General features: G+C 44.9%; 1 protein-coding gene across 1 annotated transcript in view; it reads left to right on the top strand.

Annotated features, from left to right (window-relative positions):
* LOC144696670 (fructose-1,6-bisphosphatase isozyme 2-like) overlaps positions 1–20826 on the top strand; it is a 69744-nt gene that overhangs the window by 27639 nt on the left and 21279 nt on the right. Inside the window, exons 4-5 of the mRNA XM_078568245.1 lie at positions 8277–8417; positions 15172–15309. Coding sequence (XP_078424371.1) covers positions 8277–8417; positions 15172–15309 — 279 coding nt within the window. The remainder of the gene's footprint in view (positions 1–8276; positions 8418–15171; positions 15310–20826) is intronic.

Here is a 20826-nt window from a genome sequence, read left to right as displayed (position 1 = left end):
AAGAATATAATGAGGGCAGCAAAGATCTGCAAACATGGAAGACTGCGGAGATCAGCAAAAATGTAAGATTGAGTAAAGATCAAGGACTAAGAATTAAATCTCGGATTTAGCCGAGTGAACAGAAGTCCGTTTCCAATATTTATTTAAAATAATAATACATGATAAAGTAAATGAATTTACAATTCATTCAATGTAATCCATGTGCAGATCTATGTTATGATTCCTCCAATCAGCTTTCTCCCCTGCTACAGCACCAAAACAGCTCTTGTCAAAGTCACTGTTATGGCACACCATGTTATGGTAAATGCTGAGTTGGTTAAATCCCAAAGGGAAACTTGAAACAACTTGTTTTGCAATTTGTATAAATTTTGAGATGTGTGTCTCGAATTCAGTTGTAATAAGACCACCAATTCTTATAGGTTTTTACAAAACTAGATTAAACATTTATCAACAATAAAAATTATTGTTAAGAACATACGTATGTCTACAAATTACTGTTGTAATAACTTCTAAATCCCCTACTTAATCTGACTCCCAGTTACATTTTCATTAAAGCAACAGTAAGATACATGGGCCTGAATTTTTCCTGTGTTGGGTGGGCTCGGCAGGAGTGGGCGGGGGTGGTCGCTGAGCCAAGTGCCGCCCGCGATTGGCTCTGCACTGCCATTTTACGCGGGCGGGCCAATTAAGGTCCGCCCAGCATAATATGCAAGCGGTAGCGCTCAGCGCTACCTGTGCAGGCAGGGGGAGGAGGGAGAGTCGGTGTCAGCGTGCATGTGCGCGAAAGAGCGCTTCAATCTCCCTGAGGCACAAAGCGATTTAAAAATTTTTTTTACAAACATTAAAAATTTAATGAAACTTGTTCCCTCGTGTGACTATGTCACATGAGACCGGACATGTTTTTATTTTTCATCTAAACTTTTTATTTAAGTAGTAAAAGCTTTAGGAAACCTCATCCCACTCGTGCTGAGGTTTCCAAAAAAACATAAAGGCTGCTTGGCCTTTTTGCCTGCCAACCGTAAGGTTGGACGGGCAGCGTAAACTTTACATTAATTGCTTTGTTAATGGCCTTAATAGGCCTATAAATTATCGGTGGGCGTGCAGCCTTCTCCGGCGCGCGCCCGCCGAATGAAACATCACGAGACAGTGCAATGACATTGGGACGCATGCCCAACATCATCATACGTTATTTTACACGCCGGCATGAAAAATCCTGGCCACAAATTTTAAAAGACCCAGGCAAGGTGACACACAATACCCTGAACCAGTCGAATTCAAAGTGAGTTTTCTTAACTTTAGTTCTTTGCAGAGAGTAGCTTGCGGCATAGATGCTGAAGGCTTTTCACACTTGTTAGATCTTAAAAATGTCGACCCTTACACACAGACTTCGCTCCTTTTTACATATTTTCCCCTTTGAATGCAAATTCCCATTGTTTCATTATGTTTTTGGACTTTCTGACAATAAAATTTTCTCATAGCCCTAAGTTTTACCAGTAATCTTTAGGAAAAATAAACACAATGGGCAGAATTTTCTGCCTGCCGGGCAGGTGGGCCCGACCCAATCTCCGGCGGGCGGGGAGCTGATCCCCGCTGGAGAAGCGGGCCCCACTGCCATTTTACATGGACGGGCCAATTAAGGCCCAGCCCAGCGTGACGCCCGGTGGGAAGCGCTATGCGCTTCCTGTGTGGGCGGGGGGATTCCCCAAAAGCGAGAGTGCGCTCTTTCGCGCATGCGCACAGAAGAGTGCACATTTCCCTGAGGCTAAGTGCTGCCTCAGGGAGATCGCTTCCATATTGAAAAGTATTAAAAATAGAAAAAAAAAATTCCCTAAAATGTCCCCCCCATGTGACATGTTCAGAATTTACATAATAACTTTATTAAAATTTTTGAAATCCTGTATGAAACCTCATCCCGCCGCTGGATGAGGTTTCATGTTTTATCTATTTGCCGCCAGGGCTCCTGGCCTGCCCGCCAACCTTAAGGTTGGACGGGCAGGTCCTTTAATTGTATAAATGATCCCGTCAATGGCCTCAATTGGCCATTGACAGGTCGGCGGGCCTGCAGCTGATTTTGCTGTGCCCCCACCTTCCTGAAAATTTAAATGGGGCGGGATGACATCATTCCACGTCATTTTACGTGTCAGTGAGCAGGCCCCGCCCCCTGCTCGCCGACAGCAAAATCCTGCCCAATGTGTCTAAACATCACCACCTCCTTTGAAAACAATTTAGTCTAGTTTATTTAAAAATGCAAATGTACTTTTACACCTTACTTTCTAAACTTACCCCTTGTCTACCATGTTTACATCAAAGTCTTCAAACCAGCTGCCTTTAATCCAATTAAGGCTCACACAGACACACAGAGACACATATAGGCACAGATACTACTATTTTACGATAAATTCCAATAACGTTATGAGAATTATTATATCTTCCTGATAGTCAAAGATGACTATGTAACTGTGACAAAGGTAAACTTTACTTCCTTGCACTTCTGGACCTGTTTGCAGCCTTTGATAGGGTTGATCATACCATCCTCCTCTAGCAGCTCTCCACTGTTGTCCAGCTTGGTGGGGCTGCTCTCACCTGGTTCCATTCTTGTATATCTAATTGTAACGAGAGAATCACTTGCGATACCTTCTCTTCCTGCTCTCTCACTGTTATCTTTGGTGCCCACCAAGGGTCGATCCTTGGTGCCTCCTATTTCTCATCTACTGCTGCCCTCTGGCGACATTATCTAAAGACACAACATCAGTTTTCACATGTACACAGAGCACACCCACCGGTACTTCATCACCACTTCTCTTGACTCCTCCACTGTTGCTAAATCATCAGATTGCTTATCTGACTCCAGTACTGGATTACCTGAAATTCCCTCCAATTAAATATGGGTAAGACTGAAGCCATTGTTTTTAGATCCACTCCAAACTCTGTTCCCTAGCTACCAACTTTATTATCCCTCTCCCTGGCAATAGTTTGAAATTAAGACAGTCTGTTTTCAACCTTGGTGTCACATTTGATCCCAAGATGAGCTTCTGACCTCATAATTGTGCCATCACTATGACTAGCTATTTCCATCTTCATAACATCCCTGACTTTGCCCCCGTCTCAGCTCATCTGCTGCTGAAACCCTTGCTCCTGTCTTCATTACTTCTAGACTTGACTATTCCAATGTACACCTGACTGGTCTCCCACCTTCTACCCTCTGTAAACTTGAGCTCATCCAAACCTCTGATGCCTGTGTCTTAACTTGCACCAGGTCCCATTCCCCTGTCACCCCTGTGCTTGCTGACCTCCAGAGGCTCCCAGTCATGCAACCTTTTGATTTTAAAATTCTTTGTCTTCAAATCCTCCATGGCCTCACCCATCCTGATCTCTGTCATCTCCTCCAGCCTCATAAGCCTCTAAGATATCTGCGTTCCTCTAAATCTGGTCTTTTGTGCATCCCCAATTTTAATTTCTCCAGCATTGGTGGCCATGCCTTCAGTTGCCTAGGCCCCAAGCCCTGGAATTCCCTCCATACACCCCTTTACCTCACTCTCCTCCTTTAAGACAGTCCTTAAAACTTACCTCCTTGACTAAGTTTCCAGTCATCTGACCTAATATCTCCTTATGAGGCTAAGTGTCATACTTTGTTTTCTAATACTCCTGTGAAGCAACTTGCTGTTGTCATTTCAGCAAGCAAAAATAAGAAGTATTCATCATTTACCGAGCCAGAAAATTCCACTGTGTGGAACCAGAGTCTGTTAAACAATAGTTTTACCTCAACTCCTTAATTCCTTAAAAGTGGTTCACCGCAGTGGATGAAATAAACATTCCCTGAGTCCTTGCCTTGCGCAACTTTCCTTTAAAACCCTTAAACAGGAGAAGGGAGGTCTTGTGGCACAGTGGTAACTTCCCTACCTCTGGGTTTGAATCCCACTCCAGGAGCTAATGGCATGATGGCCATGGAAGGTGTGTTTATAATATGGCAAAACAGGTTGATTATCCTTCCAATACACCTGATATAGTGGTATACTTTTTTTTTGAAAAATATACTTTATTCATAAAATATCTGGAAGAACATTACAAAACATTTCCAAATCGCCATCACAAAATGTACAATCAGATTCAATTTTTGCACATGGATCATGAGGTGCTTCAATACAATCAATGAATATTACAGGCATTTCAATATGGTCATTACAGACAGTCAGACAGTGCAATGGTATTGGAGTTATCAACATACATCATGTTGCACTCTGAGGTGCTTCAATACAATTATAATACAATTAGTATTCACTACATACAATCATTGTGAGCCGTACAGCCCGAGGGGTCCATACAATTCCCATCCCCCTGGTGCACTATGGCAGAAAGGTCTTAGACAGTGACCTTTCCCCATTGCGCCTTTACGGCGGCTGTTTTTTTTTTGTAAAAATATACTTTATTCATAAAAAATCTTCAATCACATTCAAAACCATTTCAAAAACAACATTACAAGGGTACAATCCAGGTTAAACTTTTACAAAATGTATCACCAGGTGCATCAGTACAGACAATATTACAATCATTTACAGCCTTTCATTTTGATCTGTACAGCCCGAGGGGCTCTAAACAGTTCCCAGTCTCTCGGTGCGCTGTGGTAGAAAGGTCTTAGACAGCGACCCTTCCCCATTGCGCCTTTGCGGCAGCTGCCCCAAGCTTTAGTGCGTCCCTCAGCACGTAGTCCTGGACTTTGGATTGTGCCAGTCCGCAACAATCGGTCGGGGACAACTCTTTGTGCTGGAAGACCAACAAGTTTCGGGCAGACCAAAGCGCGTCTTTCACCGAGTTGATGATCCTCCAGCTGCAGTTGATGTTTGTCTCGGTGTGTGTCCCTGGGAACAGCCCGTAGAGCACAGAGTCCTGTGTCACAGAACTGCTCGGGATGAACCTCGACAGCAACCACTGCATCTCTCTCCAGACTTTCTTTGCAAAGGCACAATCCACAAGGAGGTGAACAACGGTCTCTTCCCCACCACAGCCACCTCGAGGGCAACGTGCAGAGGGGGTGAGCCTCCTGGCGTGTAGGAAGGATCTGACGGGGAGGGCCTTTCTCACCACCAGCCAAGCTACGTCTTGGTGCTTGTTGGAAAGTTCTGGCGATGAGGCATTCTGCCAAATGACTTTGACAGTCTGCTCGGGGAACCATCCCACAGGGTCCACCCTCTCCTTTTCCCTCAGGGCCTCTAGGACGTTACGTGTTGACCACTGCCTGATGGACTTGTGGTCAAAGGTGTTTTTCTGCATAAATTTTTCCACCAGGGACAGGTGGTACGGCACGGTCCAACTACTTGGAGCGTTCCGCGGCAGCGTGGCCAGACCCATCCTTCGCAACACCGGGGACAGGTAGAACCTCAGCACGTAGTGACACTTGGTGTTTGCGTACTGAGGGTCTACGCACCGCTTGATGCAGCCACACACAAAGGTGGCCATCAGTATGAGGGCGATGTTGGGCACGTTTTTTCCCCCTTTATCTAGAGGCTTGTACATCGCGTCCCTGCAGACACGATCCATTTTCGACCTCCAGATAAAGCGGAAGATGGCTCGAGTGATCGCCATCGCGCAGGAGTGTGGAATGGGCCAGACCTGCGCCACGTACAGCAACAGCGAGAGTACCTCACACCTGATGACCAGGTTCTTACCCGCAATGGAGAGGGAGCGTCGCTCCCACATGCCCAGTTTCCTTTTCACCGTAGCCACTCGCTCCTTCCAGTTTCTAACGCATGCCCCGGTCCCTCCGAACCATATCCCCAGCACCTTCAGGCTGTCAGCCCTGACAGTGAAGGGGACAAAGGATCGGTCAGCCCAGTTCCCAAAGAACATGGCCTCGCTCTTCCCACGATTTACCTTGGCTCCCGAGGCCAGTTCGAACTGGTCGCAGACGTGCATCAGTCTGCGCACCGACAGCGGATCCGAGCAGAAAACGGCGACGTCGTCCATGTACAGGGAGGCTTTTACCTGAGTGCCTCCACTGCCTGGGATCGTCACTCCTCTTATGCCCGGATCCTTCCTGATGGACTCGGCAAAGGGTTCTATGCAGCACACGAAAAGGACAGGCGAGAGAGGACAGCCCTGCCTGACTCCAGATTTAATCGGAAAGCTATCTGTTTCCCACCCATTGATTGAGACTGCGCTACTGATGTTAGTGTAGAGCAGTTGGATCCAATTTCGAATTCCCTCCCCAAAGCCCATTTTGGAGAGCACATCCCCCATGTAGGTGTGCGATATTCTGTCAAAGGCCTTCTCCTGATCCAAGCTGATGAGGCAGGTATCCACACCCCTGTCCTGTACATAGGCAATCGTATCCCTGAGCAGCGCCAGGCTGTCAGAGATCTTCCTGCCTGGCACAGAGCAGGTCTGGTCAGGGTGAATCACCAATTCCAGAGCGGATTTGACCCGGTTGGCGATGACCTTGGACAGAATCTTATAGTCCACATTCAACAGTGAAATGGGTCGCCAATTTCTAATTTCCTCCCTTTCCCCCTTGTGCTTGTAGATGAGGGTGATGATGCCTTTCCTCATGGATTCTGACATGCTGCCGGCCAGGAGCATACTCTCGTACACTTCTAGCAGGTCTGGGCCGATCAAGTCCCACAGAGCCGAATACAACTCCGCCGGCAGGCCGTCGCTTCCGGGGGTTTTACTCTTCTCGAAGGACTCGAGGGCCTTAGTCAGTTCGTCAGGAGTTAGCGGTTTGTCTAGGCTCTCCCGCGTACTGTGGTCTAAGACCTCCGTGATAGAGGACAGGAAGGACTGGGAGGCCGTGCTGTCCGTGGGCTTCACGTCATACAGTCCGGCATAAAAGGATTTGCTGATCCTCAGAATGTCGGACCGTGATGACTTTACTGAGCCGTCTTCTTCCTTCAGGCTGCTGATCACAGAGCGTTCTCTGTGTACCTTTTGGAAGAAGAAACGTGAGCACGTCTCATCCTGCTCCACGGAGCGGACTCTGGAACGGAAGATGATCTTGGAGGCCTCCGAGGCAAAGTGCGAGGCTTGCTGGCCCTTCACCTCTTGGAGCTCCTCCTTGACATCGACCCCCATCGACTGCAGCCGGAGCAGATTCTGCATCTTTTCCTGGAGTCGGGACATTTCCCTCTGTTCCTTTCTAGCTTTCTGGGTGCCTTTGCGGATGAAAAACCTCTTGATGCTTCCCTTGATCACTTCCCACCAGTGTGTCAGGGACTCAAAGAGGGGTTTCACGGTTCTCCACGGCGGCTGTTGCCATACTGCAGAAGGCAATGGCAAGCCACTGCAGTACTTTGCCAAGCATAATCATGGACCAACCTAACGGAAGTCCATGTTTAGGGCATGGTACCCGGAGGAGGAGGAGGAAAAAAGGAGAAAGGAATCAACCAGAATGGGCAATTGTTTCAACTCTTTCAGTACATGTATGGAACTTCAAATGACAAAATTCAGAGAATCTCTGAGGAAGTTTGGAGAACTGGCACAAATTTCCTCTGTTAAATCAACATGAAATCACAACAAACTGGGTGGGCAGGGACTGAAGTTGGAGTGATCCCAATTATTCTGGGTCCCTGCTCCTTCTCACCTATCAAAATTTCTATTTATTATGGGGAGTAGGATAGGATAACAATATGCAGATAAAGAAAATACATCACCCTCCCAAACAATGCTGGGGGAAATAGCTGTTTATTTGTCCATGGTTTCCATTGTTGCTCAGGGCCTTGGGGGCAAGGATATGTAAAATTTTGAAGGTTTTATTTCCTCCAGCAGTTGATTGTAAAGTGAGTGATTGCACAATGGATCCTGGTCTATTAAAAAATAAGACACTTCATAAAAATCCTCAGCTGGACAAAGTATCCACTTGCACTATGGGAAAGAGCCAGTGAGCATTCTACTCGCATCTGAGCTTGATGTTCCTGCCACGCCCTGAATGATACAGACAGTTGTCTGAAATATGTAAATAGCCCTGATCCCTGAAAACGTGACTGGGTTAAGGAGCAACTTGTGAATGGATGAATATCCCATCTGCTGACCAGAGGAAAGTTAAGGCCAGAAATTCAGGATATACTTCCGAATCTCTCTTTTTAATACAGTAGCTGGACAATGTTGGCATGGCCTCACTGTTAATACAAAAATGACACAGAAAGGCAAATAATTCTGTGTAAGAATTATTAGTCATGATTACTCAGTCACTGCACCTCATCCTTAGTTAATTGGTTTTCTGGAAAATGATCACTTGTAGAGTCAATAGATTACACTGTAACTGACCATTGTTTTGCCTTTGATAGGATGCTGGCGAGCAGCCTACTGAAAATCTTGCTCTTCGACCAGGGAGAGAATTGGTAGCTGCTGGGTATGCACTCTATGGCAGCGCTACTCTAGTAGCGCTCTCCACGGGACAAGGTGTCAACTTCTTCATGTTGGACCCAGTAAGTAGCTGATATTACCCATAGAATTATTACCATTTCTGATCTGATGCACTACCTGCAAGTACTTGTGCCAGTAGAATGATCCAAAATGAAATATTGCACCATAATTGTCTTTGCATCATTCTGAGAATGGGGTTTAGGGTAAGTATTGTCATGACCAGCCCCTGGTCGAGGTTCCCCCAATTTGTTATGACCCTGGATGAGGTACCCCAAATTGTTATGCTTCTGAGTGAGGAGGAATGAACTGGCTCCCTTTCTTTATTCAGCCCCCTCTGTTGGCCGCAGCAAGGTTAATTTAAAAAAAGATCCCTTCTCTCATGGATGACCTTTCCCAGTCCAAATGTATTTATGTTTTAAAAGGAGCCAATTTAACCAGGCTGTCTTCAACACCTGCCCCTTCACTTCCCCTCTCCTCACCGTCCAAGGGCCCAAACACTCCTTTCAAGTGAAGCAGCATTTCACTTGCACTTCCCCCAATTTAGTCTACTGCATTCGCTGCTCCCAATGCGGTTTCCTCTACATTGGAGAGACCAAACGCAGACTGGGTGACCGCTTTGCAGGACACCTTCGGTCTGTCTGGAAGCATTACCCAGACCTCCCTGTCGCTTGCCATTTCAACACTCCACCCTGCTCTCATGCCCACATGTCCATCCTTGGCCTGCTGCATTGTTCTAGTGAAGCTCAACGCAAACTGGAGGAACAGCACCTCGTCTTCCGACTAGGCACTTTACAGCCTTCCGGACTGAATATTGAGTTCAACAATTTTAGATCATGAATTCTCTCCTCCATCCCCACCCCCTTTCCGATCCCCCCTTTTTCTTTCCAATAATTTATATAGATTTTTCTTTTCCCACCTATTTCCATTATTTTTAAATGTATTTCCATCCATTGTTTTATCTCTACCTTTAACCTTTTTTGATTCCTTCACCCCACCCCACCCCCTCTAGGGCTATCTGTACCTTGTCCTGCTTTCTACCCTTAATTAGCACATTCCTTAGATAATATCACCACCTTCAACACCTCTTTATCCTTTTGTTTGTGACATCTTTTGGTTATCTCCACCTATCATTGGCTCTACTTGTCCCTCCCCCCCCCCCCCCCCCCCACCCCCCCGTCTCCCCCCCCCCCACCCCCCGCCCACCTTTAAACCAGCTTATATTTCACCTCTCTTCTATTTTTACTTATTTCTGTTGAAGGGTCATTTGGACTCGAAAAGTTAACTGTGTTCCTCTCCGCAGATGCTGCCATTCTTGCTGAGTTTTTCCAGGTATTTTTGTTTTTGTTTTGGATTTCCAGCATCCGCAGTTTTTTGCTTTTATCTTAGTGTTTAATTGACTGCCACTACTCTTCAAGGAATGCCTACCTTGAAGAAGTATTGCTCTTCTCTCCGACAGGATTTTCGTATCTCTCTTTTGCCTTGTTCACCTTCATTGCTTTCCATTTCTCTCCTGGTGTTTGACAAGATGTTTACTGAAACCCGCTTTCACAACCATATTTCCTTCCTCAGTAACTGTCTCCATCTCCAACTTACCCCACGTGGATTTCAACTGAAGTTCCATCCCTCATGTTTCGAGCCCACCCAGGATTACAGGTATCTCCGGGACATACAATGCTCCTCGGACTGCTGTTCTCGTCGCATTCTGAGATCCACACTCAGTGCCATGCGCCGCCATATGAACACACTCGACCTCTCCCTCCAGCAACACCGCCGCACCCTTTCTCGAAGCTGCGCGTGCCCCCAGTTTCATTTTATTCTTCATCTCATTTGACGCCTCAACAAGAAACTTTGTCTCTTTCTTTCAGGTGCAAAGGAACGCAAGCTCCAACAACTCATCGACACCAACACCCATCCAGGACCCTCCACCCCTGCCTGTCCCTCTGTCCCCATCCCGTCTTCCAATCCCAGCCCCAGCCGTATATTCACCATACACCCTAACCTTCCCCTCTCCGACGCTGAACGTTCAGTGCTCAGCAAAGGACTTAGTTTCATACCCTTACGCCCTCATCTCAATGAATTTCGGGCTCAGCACGATGCTGAACTCTTCTTCCGCTGCCGTCGTCTCCATGCTCACTTCTTTGGGCAGGAGTCCTCTCCCCGTTTAACGGATCCTTTTACCCCCCTCCAATATTCTCCCTCCACCTGGACCCCTCCCTCTGGATTCTTACCTTCTCTTGATCTTTTCATTGAGAACTGTCAGCATGACATTTGTCGTCTCAATTTCTCTGCTCCTCTCACCCACTCTAACCTGTCTCTCTCTGAACTTGCTGCACTCCGTTCTCTCAGGTCCAACCCTGACATTGTCATCAAACCCGCTGACAAGGGTGGTGCTGTTGTTTGTTGTCTGGCGCACTGACCTCTACCTCGCAGAGGCTGAGGGTCAACTCGCAGACACTTCCTCCTTCCTCCCCCTGGACCATGACCCCACCACTGAATATCAAGCCATTGTTTCCAGGACTGTTACTTACCTCATCTCCTCTGGAGATCTTCCTTCCACAGCTTCCAATCTGATAGTCTCCCAACCTCGGACAGCCCGCTTCGACCTCCTACCCAAAATCCACAAACAGAACTGTCCCGGCTGACTGATCGTGTCAGCCTGTTCCTGCCCCACGTAACTCATTTCTTGCTATCTTGACTCCATTCTCTCTCCCCTTGTCCAGTCCCTTCCCACCTACATCCGTGATTCCTCTGACACCTTACATCATATCAACAATTTCCAGTTCCCTGGCCCCAACAGCCTCCTCTTCACCATAGACGTCCAATCCCTCTACACCTCCATCCCCCACCGGGATGGTCAGATGTCTCTCCGCTTCTTCCTCGAACAGAGGCCCGAACAATTCCCGTCCACCACTACTCTCCTCCGTCTGGCTGAACTTGTTCTCACACTGAACAATTTCTCCTTAAATTCCTCTCACTTCCTCCAAATAAAAGGTGTGGCTATGGGTACCCGCTATGCCTGTCTCTTTATGGGGTATGTGGAAAATTCCTTGTTCCAGTCCTACTCCGGCCCCCTCCCACAACTCTTTCTCCGGTACATCGATAATTACTTCGGTGCTGCTTCATGCGCTTGTCTGGACCTGGAAAAATTTATTAATTTTGCTTCCAATTTCCACCCCTCCATCATTTTCACATGGTCCATCTCTGACACTTCCCTTCCCTTCCTTGACCTCTCTGTCTCAATTTCTGGTGATAGACTGTCCACCAATATCCATTACAAGCCACCGACTCGCACAACTACCTCGACTACGGCTCCTCACACCCCGCTTCCTGTAAGGACTCCATCCCATTCTCTCAGTTCCTTCGCCTCCATCACATCTGTTCTGATGATGCCGCTTTCAAAAACGGTTCCTCTGACATGTCTTCCTTCTTCCTTAACCGAGGTTTTCCACCCACGGTGGTTGACAGGGCCCTCAACCGTGTCCGGCCCATCTCCCGTGCATCCGCCCTCACACCTTCCTCTCCCTCCCAGAAACATGATAGGGTCCTCCTTGTCCTCACTTATCACCCCACCAGCCTCCGCATTCAAAGGATCATCCTCCGCCATTTCCTCCAACTCCAGCATGATGCCACCACCAAATACATCTTCCCTTCACCCCCCCCTGGCGGAATTCCACAGGGATCGTTCCCTCCAGGACACCCTGGTCCACTCCTCCATCACCCCCTACACCTCAACCCCCTCCCATGGCACCTTCCCATGCAACCGCAGAAGGTGCAACACCTGCCCCTTCACTTCCTCTCTCCTCACCGTCCAAGGACCCAAACACTCCTTTCATGTGAAGCAGCATTTCACTTGCACTTCCCTCAATTTAGTCTACTGCATTCGTTGCTCCCAATGCGGTTTCCTCCACATTGGAGAGACCAAACGCAGACTGGGTGACCGCTTTGCGGAACACCTTCGGTCTGTCCGCAAGCATGACCCAGACCTCCCTGTCGCTTGCCATTTCAACACTCCACCCTGCTCTCATGCCCACATGTCCGTCCTTGGCCTGCTGCATTGTTCTAGTGAAGCTCAAAGCAAACTGGAGAAACAGCACCTCATCTTCCGACTAGGCACGTTACAGCCTTCCGGACTGAATATTGAGTTCAACAGTTTTAGATCATGAACTCTCTCCTCCATCCCCATCCCCTTTCCAAACCCCCCCTTTTTTTTCCAATAATTTGTATAGATTTTTCTTTTCCCACCTATTTCCATTATTTTTAAATGTATTTCCATCCATTGTTTTATCTCTACCTTTTAGCCTTTTTTGATTCCTTCACCCCACCCCACCCCCACTAGGCTATCTGTACCTTGTCCTGCTTTCTACCCTTAATTAGCACATTCCTCAGATAATATCACCACGTTCAACACCTCTTTATCCTTTTGTCTGTGACATCTTTTGGTTATCTCCACCTATCACTGGCTCTACTTGTCCCACCACCACCCCCCCACCCCCACCCCACCCCACCACCCCCCTTTAAGCCAGTTTATATTTCGCCTCTCTTATATTTTTACTTATTTCTGTTGAAGGGTCATTCGGACTCGAAACGTTAACTGTGTTCCTCTCTGCAGATGCTGCCATTCTTGCTGAGTTTTTCCAGGTATTTTTGTTTTTGTTTTGGATTTCCAGCATCCGCAGTTGTTTGCTTTTGTCTTCAACAGGAGGTGGTTTCAACTGAGCTAGTAATCCTTTTCCATTATCTCCACAACCACAGGAGATTACAGCTCAGTTTGCATTGTATCTTTTCCTTTGAAGTACCTCTGTCAGAAGTAGACCTTGTCACACCTTTTTAGGTGTGACATTCCGTTCTCTGGACTAGTTTGTCAAGTAATCTACATAGGAATTTTCCAGCAAGTGGCTACTTTATAGTCTCAGCCAACTTTTGCTTGTAGGTCTTTTTTAAAAAAACACACCTTACTTAAAATTTCAATATGTTCATAAGTAATTTGGAGATAGGATCCGTGGTTATGACAGTATATATGAATGTAAGTTATTTGTGTGATTAAGACTTCAGCTTAGGTCATAACAGAACTTTAAGAACAAATTTAATGGAAGAATATAGCCTTTTTGTGAGGTGGGGGAGGATGCTGGTGGCATGGGGCCACTAGAAGCATGAAATAACACTTGGACCTTAAATCATCCATTCAACCATTAACTGAAACAGTACCAACAAAATAAGGCATTCTTGGTTAAACCAGGATTTCTTTTTTCTGTTTCATTCCCTTTTAAAGAAGCAAATGCGATATGAGAAAAGCAAGAGGTTAAAGTCTGGAATGCACTGCCTGAGAGTGTGGTGGAGGCAGGTTCAATTGAAGCATTCAGAAGGGAATTAGATTGTAATCTGAAAAGGAAGAATGCTCAGCATTACGGGAAGAAGGCGGGAGAATGGCCTTGCTCCTTCAGAGAACCGGTGTAGACATGATGGGCTGAATGACCTCCTTCTCCACTTTAACAATTTTGTGATTCTGTGGACTCTAACATGCTTCCCTTGCTGATTCCCCCACCATGCACTTTCTGCTGCCAAAAATACAGCCTGCATTGCTATTACCTGGCCACCAGCAGGCACATAAGAAGGTACTAGGAAACCTCCAGCTGATTTTCTCTCTTCTGTATGGGTGGAGTTGAGCATGTGACTGGATGCAAACTATCGCCTCCCCAGATAATTGATTGAGATTGGGAACACATTAGAGTGCTTGTCGTGGGATACACTGGCATAACGTTATTCTGTTTAGGCACTATGCCTCCTTCTCTGTGTTTCTTAAGTTTATTAGGGTGGACCAAAACCCTCACTGAGTATTCATTTGCCATTATTTCTAAACTACTTACAGCATACTTCTTATTGAAATAGACTGCAGTGAGATTATTGGGAATGGTGGGGGAAGGGTGCCTGGTATCATGTGGAAAACCCTGAAGTCAAGGTTTCCTTGAATGCTGTGGTGTTTTGTGAGTCTGACATCAATGATGGTTCCTTGCTAAGGAGTCACCCTTAAAACTCAGCTCAGAGTTAAATTTATAATCATACATAAATGTGAGGCATGCAGTCTCATTATAATATTTAAATTGCCGACCTGCTTCCTGGGAATGGGTTAGCTGCCTGCCCATTCACCAAACACCAACCAGTCTCTGTTAAACCAGAAGTGGTTGGGTTTATGTTGGGATTTTGGATCTTCCATCCAATCCAAAACTGTCTGTTTTTGAGTTAAATTTCCCCCATACATATCCCCTTGCCCCACACTTCCCACACTCACTATCTCCTTGGGCAAATAGCCAAAACTCATTGTGAAAGGCTCAAACATGAACAGTGAGCATTTGACAAGGCACCAGACGATGCAGGTGCCCAAGGAATGGTATTACAATAAGAAGTCAACACCTCTGGGAAAGAAAAGGGAAAATAAGTGAGATAAAGAGTATTAAATTTTAATAAATACTTCGCACTCTGTAAATATGTGGTTTTCTTTTTCAGCATTCTGACACCACACCTTCATTATCATCTCTTATTCTTGATATTGCATATCTTTTCAAACTGAATCCTAGAAATAATAGTTATTAAAATATATAAATTATTTAAAGTAATTAGAATTTGTTGATTTTCATGTGACAATTATTAGTTCTCTAAACTGTAAAATGAAGTGCTTTTCAGATTAATTACAGTTACTTAAATCCAAATTAACAACAGAAACCTTAATCATAGCAAATACCACAAGCTCAAGGACTAACGTTCTAATAATCTATAATTTATATTGCTTGACCACTGTTATGATTCTCTTCCTTTATTTAGGCTTTAGGTGAATTTATTCTTGTGGAAAAGGATGTGAAAATAAAGAAGAAGGGAAGTATATACAGTCTGAATGAGGGTTATGCCAAATACTTCGATCCTGCACTCACAGAATATATCCAAAAGAAAAAATTCCCTGAGGTATGAACTTCTTGTTACATAATATTTTATTATAACAAAATTTCAGTAATTTTATCAAAATGCAAGCCTGGGCAGTGATTTGCATCAACAGTCACTGCCCTGGGCAAAGGATTTTTTAAAAAAAAATCATTCATGGGATGCAGGCATCACTGGCTCAGCCAGCATTTATTGCCCATAAGCATTTAAGAATTAACCACATTGCTGTGGGCTTGGAGTCACATGTAGGCCAGACCAGGAAAGAATGGCAGATTTCAGGTCATTAGTGAACCAGGTGGGTTTTTATGACAATCAGCAATGGTTTCATAGTCATCATTAGACTTTTAATTCCAGATTTTTATTAGATTCAAATTCCACCATCTGCCATGGTGTGATTTGAACCTGGGTCCCCAGAGTATTACCCCTGGGTTTTCAGGTCCAGTGACAATACCATATGCCACCGCATCCCCTCAGTGTCTCATAGCCCTCAGGATGTGTCATGTAAGTTTGAAAACAACTCTATGCGAGTCAGGTATATCATGGTTAGATTCAGAGATTCCCTTTATTCTGAAAGGAAAAATACTACAAGGTTGACTTTCACCTTTAGTACTCCCAACATATAGCTTGGCGTGTCAGGTGTGCATATTGGGAACATGCGTACACACCCCACAATTTTCTGTCATCAATGATAAATCCCAGTATGTGCTGCCAGTGTACAAAGCTCTGTGTTCGGAAAGCTAAGGGGAAAATTTATCTCCCTGGTGCCAAATCGAGGGCATTAATATACAATTGTCAGAACTCACTGGGGATAGTGCACTGTAATCTCAAGCCGCACTGCTCCCCGAGCCGCAACAAATGTGAAAAGTTTGACCAAATCACCAGATTGCCCCAATTCTGCCTCACTATTTAATTTAGGTTAACAGAATATGAGCACCAGGTTTGTAAACTTAATAAGTAAGTAACTGTTTATTGAAAAACTGTCGTTAACCAGTGGTAAAAGAAAGAAATATGAACTGCTAATTTCTAACTCTATAACCTAAACTCTACCTCTTCTGAAATCCCTATACACACATATACAAGGCACATAAAACACACAAAAATATGGATTTTAAGGGTGGGATAAAACAGTTCAATAGCACCAATGTCAGAGTAGAGGATTTGATGGGTTGATTTCGATCGATGTCTTCCAAATTTCTTTCTGTTCTTGTTGATGACACAAGGTGGTCTTCCAGCACGTTCAGTATTTAGTTCATTGGTTGAGCTCTTGCCTTTCAATGTCTCTAACAGTGATTTTCCCCTTTGCCTCTCGACGGGGGGTTTTCAGAGAGAGAGCAAGTTATAGAAATATGAGGAGGGAAAAACCCAGCTAGCTATTATTGTAGGATTACTGGAATCTTACACACTAAGGAGAGAGAGGTTTTAGGTCTTTTTCCTTTCAATCTAGGAGCTATTCTGGTGCACTGCTCTCACACAAACCCTGGTCACCTGGTCAGATGCCAATTAAAACATTGTAGCCAGGCAGCTCCCTTGGTCCAGGACTCCTTTCCACCACCAACCTGTCTTTCATGGCACACTCTGTTGCAGGACTGCAACATTGTATATATCGCTCATCCTGTTCCAGTGGACATGTCCTACAAACTGCAGCCATTGTAATTTTAATCCACAATCCAATGGAAAATAAAAAGATATGTTCTTTACAACTGTGCAACAGAAATAAAAACATGTGTTCTTTACATGCCTCCACCCTTAAAAAAGATGAAACGCCATTTCAAAAATGTATTCCATCACAAGGTATGTGACACATGGACAACAAAACATGAGACTTACTTCCATTCATCCTTCCTCCACCTTATACAGTCTTATACAATCTTCAGCATTTCTTACCCCTTTAACTTATTTTAGTGTTTTACACCCAGGACAATGCCTCCGCGATTACATTGGGCAGAATTTTTCCGTCGGCGAGCTGGGAGCGGGGCCCACTTGTTGACGCAAAAATGACGCGGGATGACGTCGGGGGGAACCCCTGACATCATCCTGCCCCATTTAAATATTCAGGAAGGCGGGCGGACAGCGAAATCAGCTGTCTGCCCGCTGACCTGTCAATGGCCAATTGAGGCCATTGACAGGATAATTAAGCCATATAGAGGCCCTGCCCATCCAACCTTAAGGCTGGCGGGCAGGCCAGGAGCCCCAGCGGGCTTCTGAAAAAACACGAAACCTCATCCACCGGCGGGATGAGGTTTCATGTCTGTTTTAAAAAACTTTAATAAAGTTTATGTGATATTTATTAACATGTCCCATCCCGTGTGACATTGTCACATGAGGGGGATATGTTAATAATTTTTTAATTTTTCTATTTTTCAACTTTCAAAAACTGTCAGCGCTCTCCCTGAGGCAGCACTTAGTCTCAGGGAGATGTGTGCTCTTTCGCGCGCATGCGTGCGAAAGACCGCACTCTGACAGTTGGGGAATCCCTCCCCCCCCCCCCCGCACAGGAAGCGCAAAAGCGCTCGCCATCGGGCGACCTGCCCACTCAAAATGGCGGTGGGGCCCGTTTCGGCGGCGGCGATTGGCTACCTGCCCACCGCCGAGCTGGTGAGGCCCACCCGCCCATCAAGGGCAAAATTCTGCCCATTATCTTCGCTGGCAATATGAACAATCTTTACATTGAATGGTTGAAACAATAGACTCCATCTAAACAGTCTCGCATTTCGAGTTTTTAAACTTCTCAATGAACGCCAGTGGATTGTGGTCAATGTAGATTAGTGTTTCTTTGTTATTGTGTCAGACATAAACGTCAAATGTTGAAGAGACAACAACAATGCTAGAGTTTCTTTTTCTACTGTAGAGTACTTCCTCTGATATTGATTTAGTTTCTTCTAAAAGTACCCCACCGATTTCTCTAGCCCTAATTTATCGTCTTGTCACAGGACTGCACCTACCCCCAAGTCACTAGCATCAATTGCCATTTTAAAAGGTTTGGTAAAGCCAGGGACGGCCAACACTGGTTCATTTATTAAGATTGCCTTCAGCTTATCAAAGGCTGCTTGACATTCTGCTGACCATAATACTTCTGCCTGTTTTCTTAACAAATTGGTGAGAGGTACAGCTATTGTGCTGATGTTAGGCACAAACTTCCTATTAAACCCACACATTCCCAAAAATCTCAGGATTTCTCATTTAGTTTTAGGAATGGGAAATTCTATTAGAGTGTCCACATTTGCTGTTCTTGGCAACACTTGTCCTTGTCCTACGATGTGACCTAGGTAAGTTACTCTTGCTTTTGCAAATTCGCTTTTGGCCAGGCTTATGACTAAGACAGCCAACTGCAATTGCTTAAATAAGCCCTCTAATTGCTTTACATGTTCTTCCTATGTGTTACTATATATTAGACATCATCTAGATTAACCACACAGTTAGGCACTTCGGCTATGACTTGATTCATAAGTCTCTGGAATGTAGCTGGAGTTTTTTTAAACCCAAAAGGCATGACTAGACATTGATACAATCCACTTGGTGTAACAGAGGTGAATATTTCTCTAGCCCTTGATGTTAATGGCACTTGCCAGTACTCCTTCAATAGATCAATTTTAGAAAGAAATGAGGCACTGCCAACCCTACCCATACAATCTTCTAACTGAGGAATTGGGTACGAATCTGTCCTCATTACTACATTCATTTTCCTGTAGTCTATACAAAATCTAGTAGATCCATCCAGCTTAGGAACCAATGCTATTGGTGAACTCCAGCCACTTTAGCTAGACTCAATCAATTGATTGTCCAGCATATACTCGACCTCTGTTTCTAACGGAGCTTGTTATTCTGGGCTCAACCAATAATGATGTTGTTTTATTGGCACTGAGACTCCTACGTCCACATCATGTTTAGCTAACATAGTACATCCAGGTGTATCCCTACAAAGTCCCTTATACTTCCTAGGTAACCCCATTAGATCTTCCCTTGGTCCTTCTCCTAAATATGAAAACACAGTGTCTAACAGTCCCAGTATTGTCATATTGGCTAGTCGGATTGTAGGAGATTCACTTTGGGCACTGACTGACTACTTCTCCTTCTACCTTGCCCTTATCGTCCCTGTCATCCTCCACTACTCCTACCACCTGGCACACTTGCTCTGTTTTATCATCTTCTCTGGAAATTTTAGACATGAATTTAGAACCTTTGTTAGATTGTATGGTTGGTTATTATGTCAGATGGTAGGCTATTATGAGTGAAAAATTGAGTTAACTTTTCCATGACCACCTTAGCTGTAATCGTCCTTAAAGGAATAGTTTCTGAAAATTGGGTTGTCATATCCATGATTGTAAGGATATACTGATGTCCTGCTTTCGTTTTGGGCAATGGTCCTACATAAGCTACTAATACCCGATTGAATGGTTCTTCAAAAGCTGGCATGGGTATTAAAGATGTTGGTTTGATTACATATTGATGTTTACCTACTACCTGATATGTATGACACGTTTTACAAAATTGCATTACATCCTTATATGAATTCTTGGCCAGGTAAAATGTCTGTTTATCGATGCTTGGGCTTTCCATATTCCTACATGTCCTGCCATAAGGATTTCATGTGCTACCTGCAATATCGCCTTATGATATTTGGGCGGTACGACTATCTGATGAACAGCCGTCCATTCCTCACCCTCAGGTCTGTGAGGGTGTCTCCACTTCCTTATTAGACCTCCATTTTTAAGGTAATAGCATTCCAGAACTCCTTCAGCCTCAGCTTCAGTGTGAGCTGACTGTGCTAACTTGTTTAACTCTGGATCTGCTTTCTGAGCCTCAATTAATGAAGACATGCCAAACACTTCCTTTGAATTATTCTCATACTTAAAGGAAGTTTCAGCTACTCTAGCATCTGCTTGTGGTATTACTTTGACCTTTGGTGATGGACTTTGTTTAGCCATTGCTCTGGTCACCACACACAATGGAAAAATACCAGGAACTTGTTCTTGTAACTGCTCTGCCTATTTAGCCTCTCTCAGACTTTCGCCGTAATTATGGGTGAAGTCATAACCTTCACTTCTGCCAAATGATTCCCCCGGAGGAAATCAACTCCATCCATGGATAATTTCTTAACCACTCCTACGACCACTATTCCAGACAACAAATCACACTCCAGCTGCACTTTGTACAATGGAACCAGGATATAGTCTTGACTTATCTCGTTTACCAATACTTAAGCTTTCATTGAACCCTTTGGAGGGAAAACTAGGTCCTTCTCCAGCAAGAGAGTTTGAGTAGCTCCTGTGTCCCTTAATATAGTTATGGTTTTGGCTGCATCATTTGATGAAAAAGGGCTTATCTTTCCTTTAGATAAAAACCCTTTAAATCTCTCATTTACCCTATTCACTTCACCTGCATTCACTGCAGTGTTTACCTCCAGACCTTCATTTGTAGTAAAAGCTACAATTTGATCCGTGGCATTTTGTTTTCGAGTTCCCTTTTCGGACTCACTCTTACGAACTCCAATAAGTCCCCAGGGCTTCCCTCGCAATTTCCAGCATTCTGAACGAATGAGTC

Source organism: Cetorhinus maximus, chromosome 2 (genome assembly GCF_964194155.1).
Source record: "Cetorhinus maximus chromosome 2, sCetMax3.hap1.1, whole genome shotgun sequence".
NCBI lineage: Eukaryota > Metazoa > Chordata > Chondrichthyes > Lamniformes > Cetorhinidae > Cetorhinus > Cetorhinus maximus.
The sequence above is the reverse complement of the archived record's forward strand: the minus strand, read 5'-3'. Positions and strand labels throughout refer to the sequence as shown.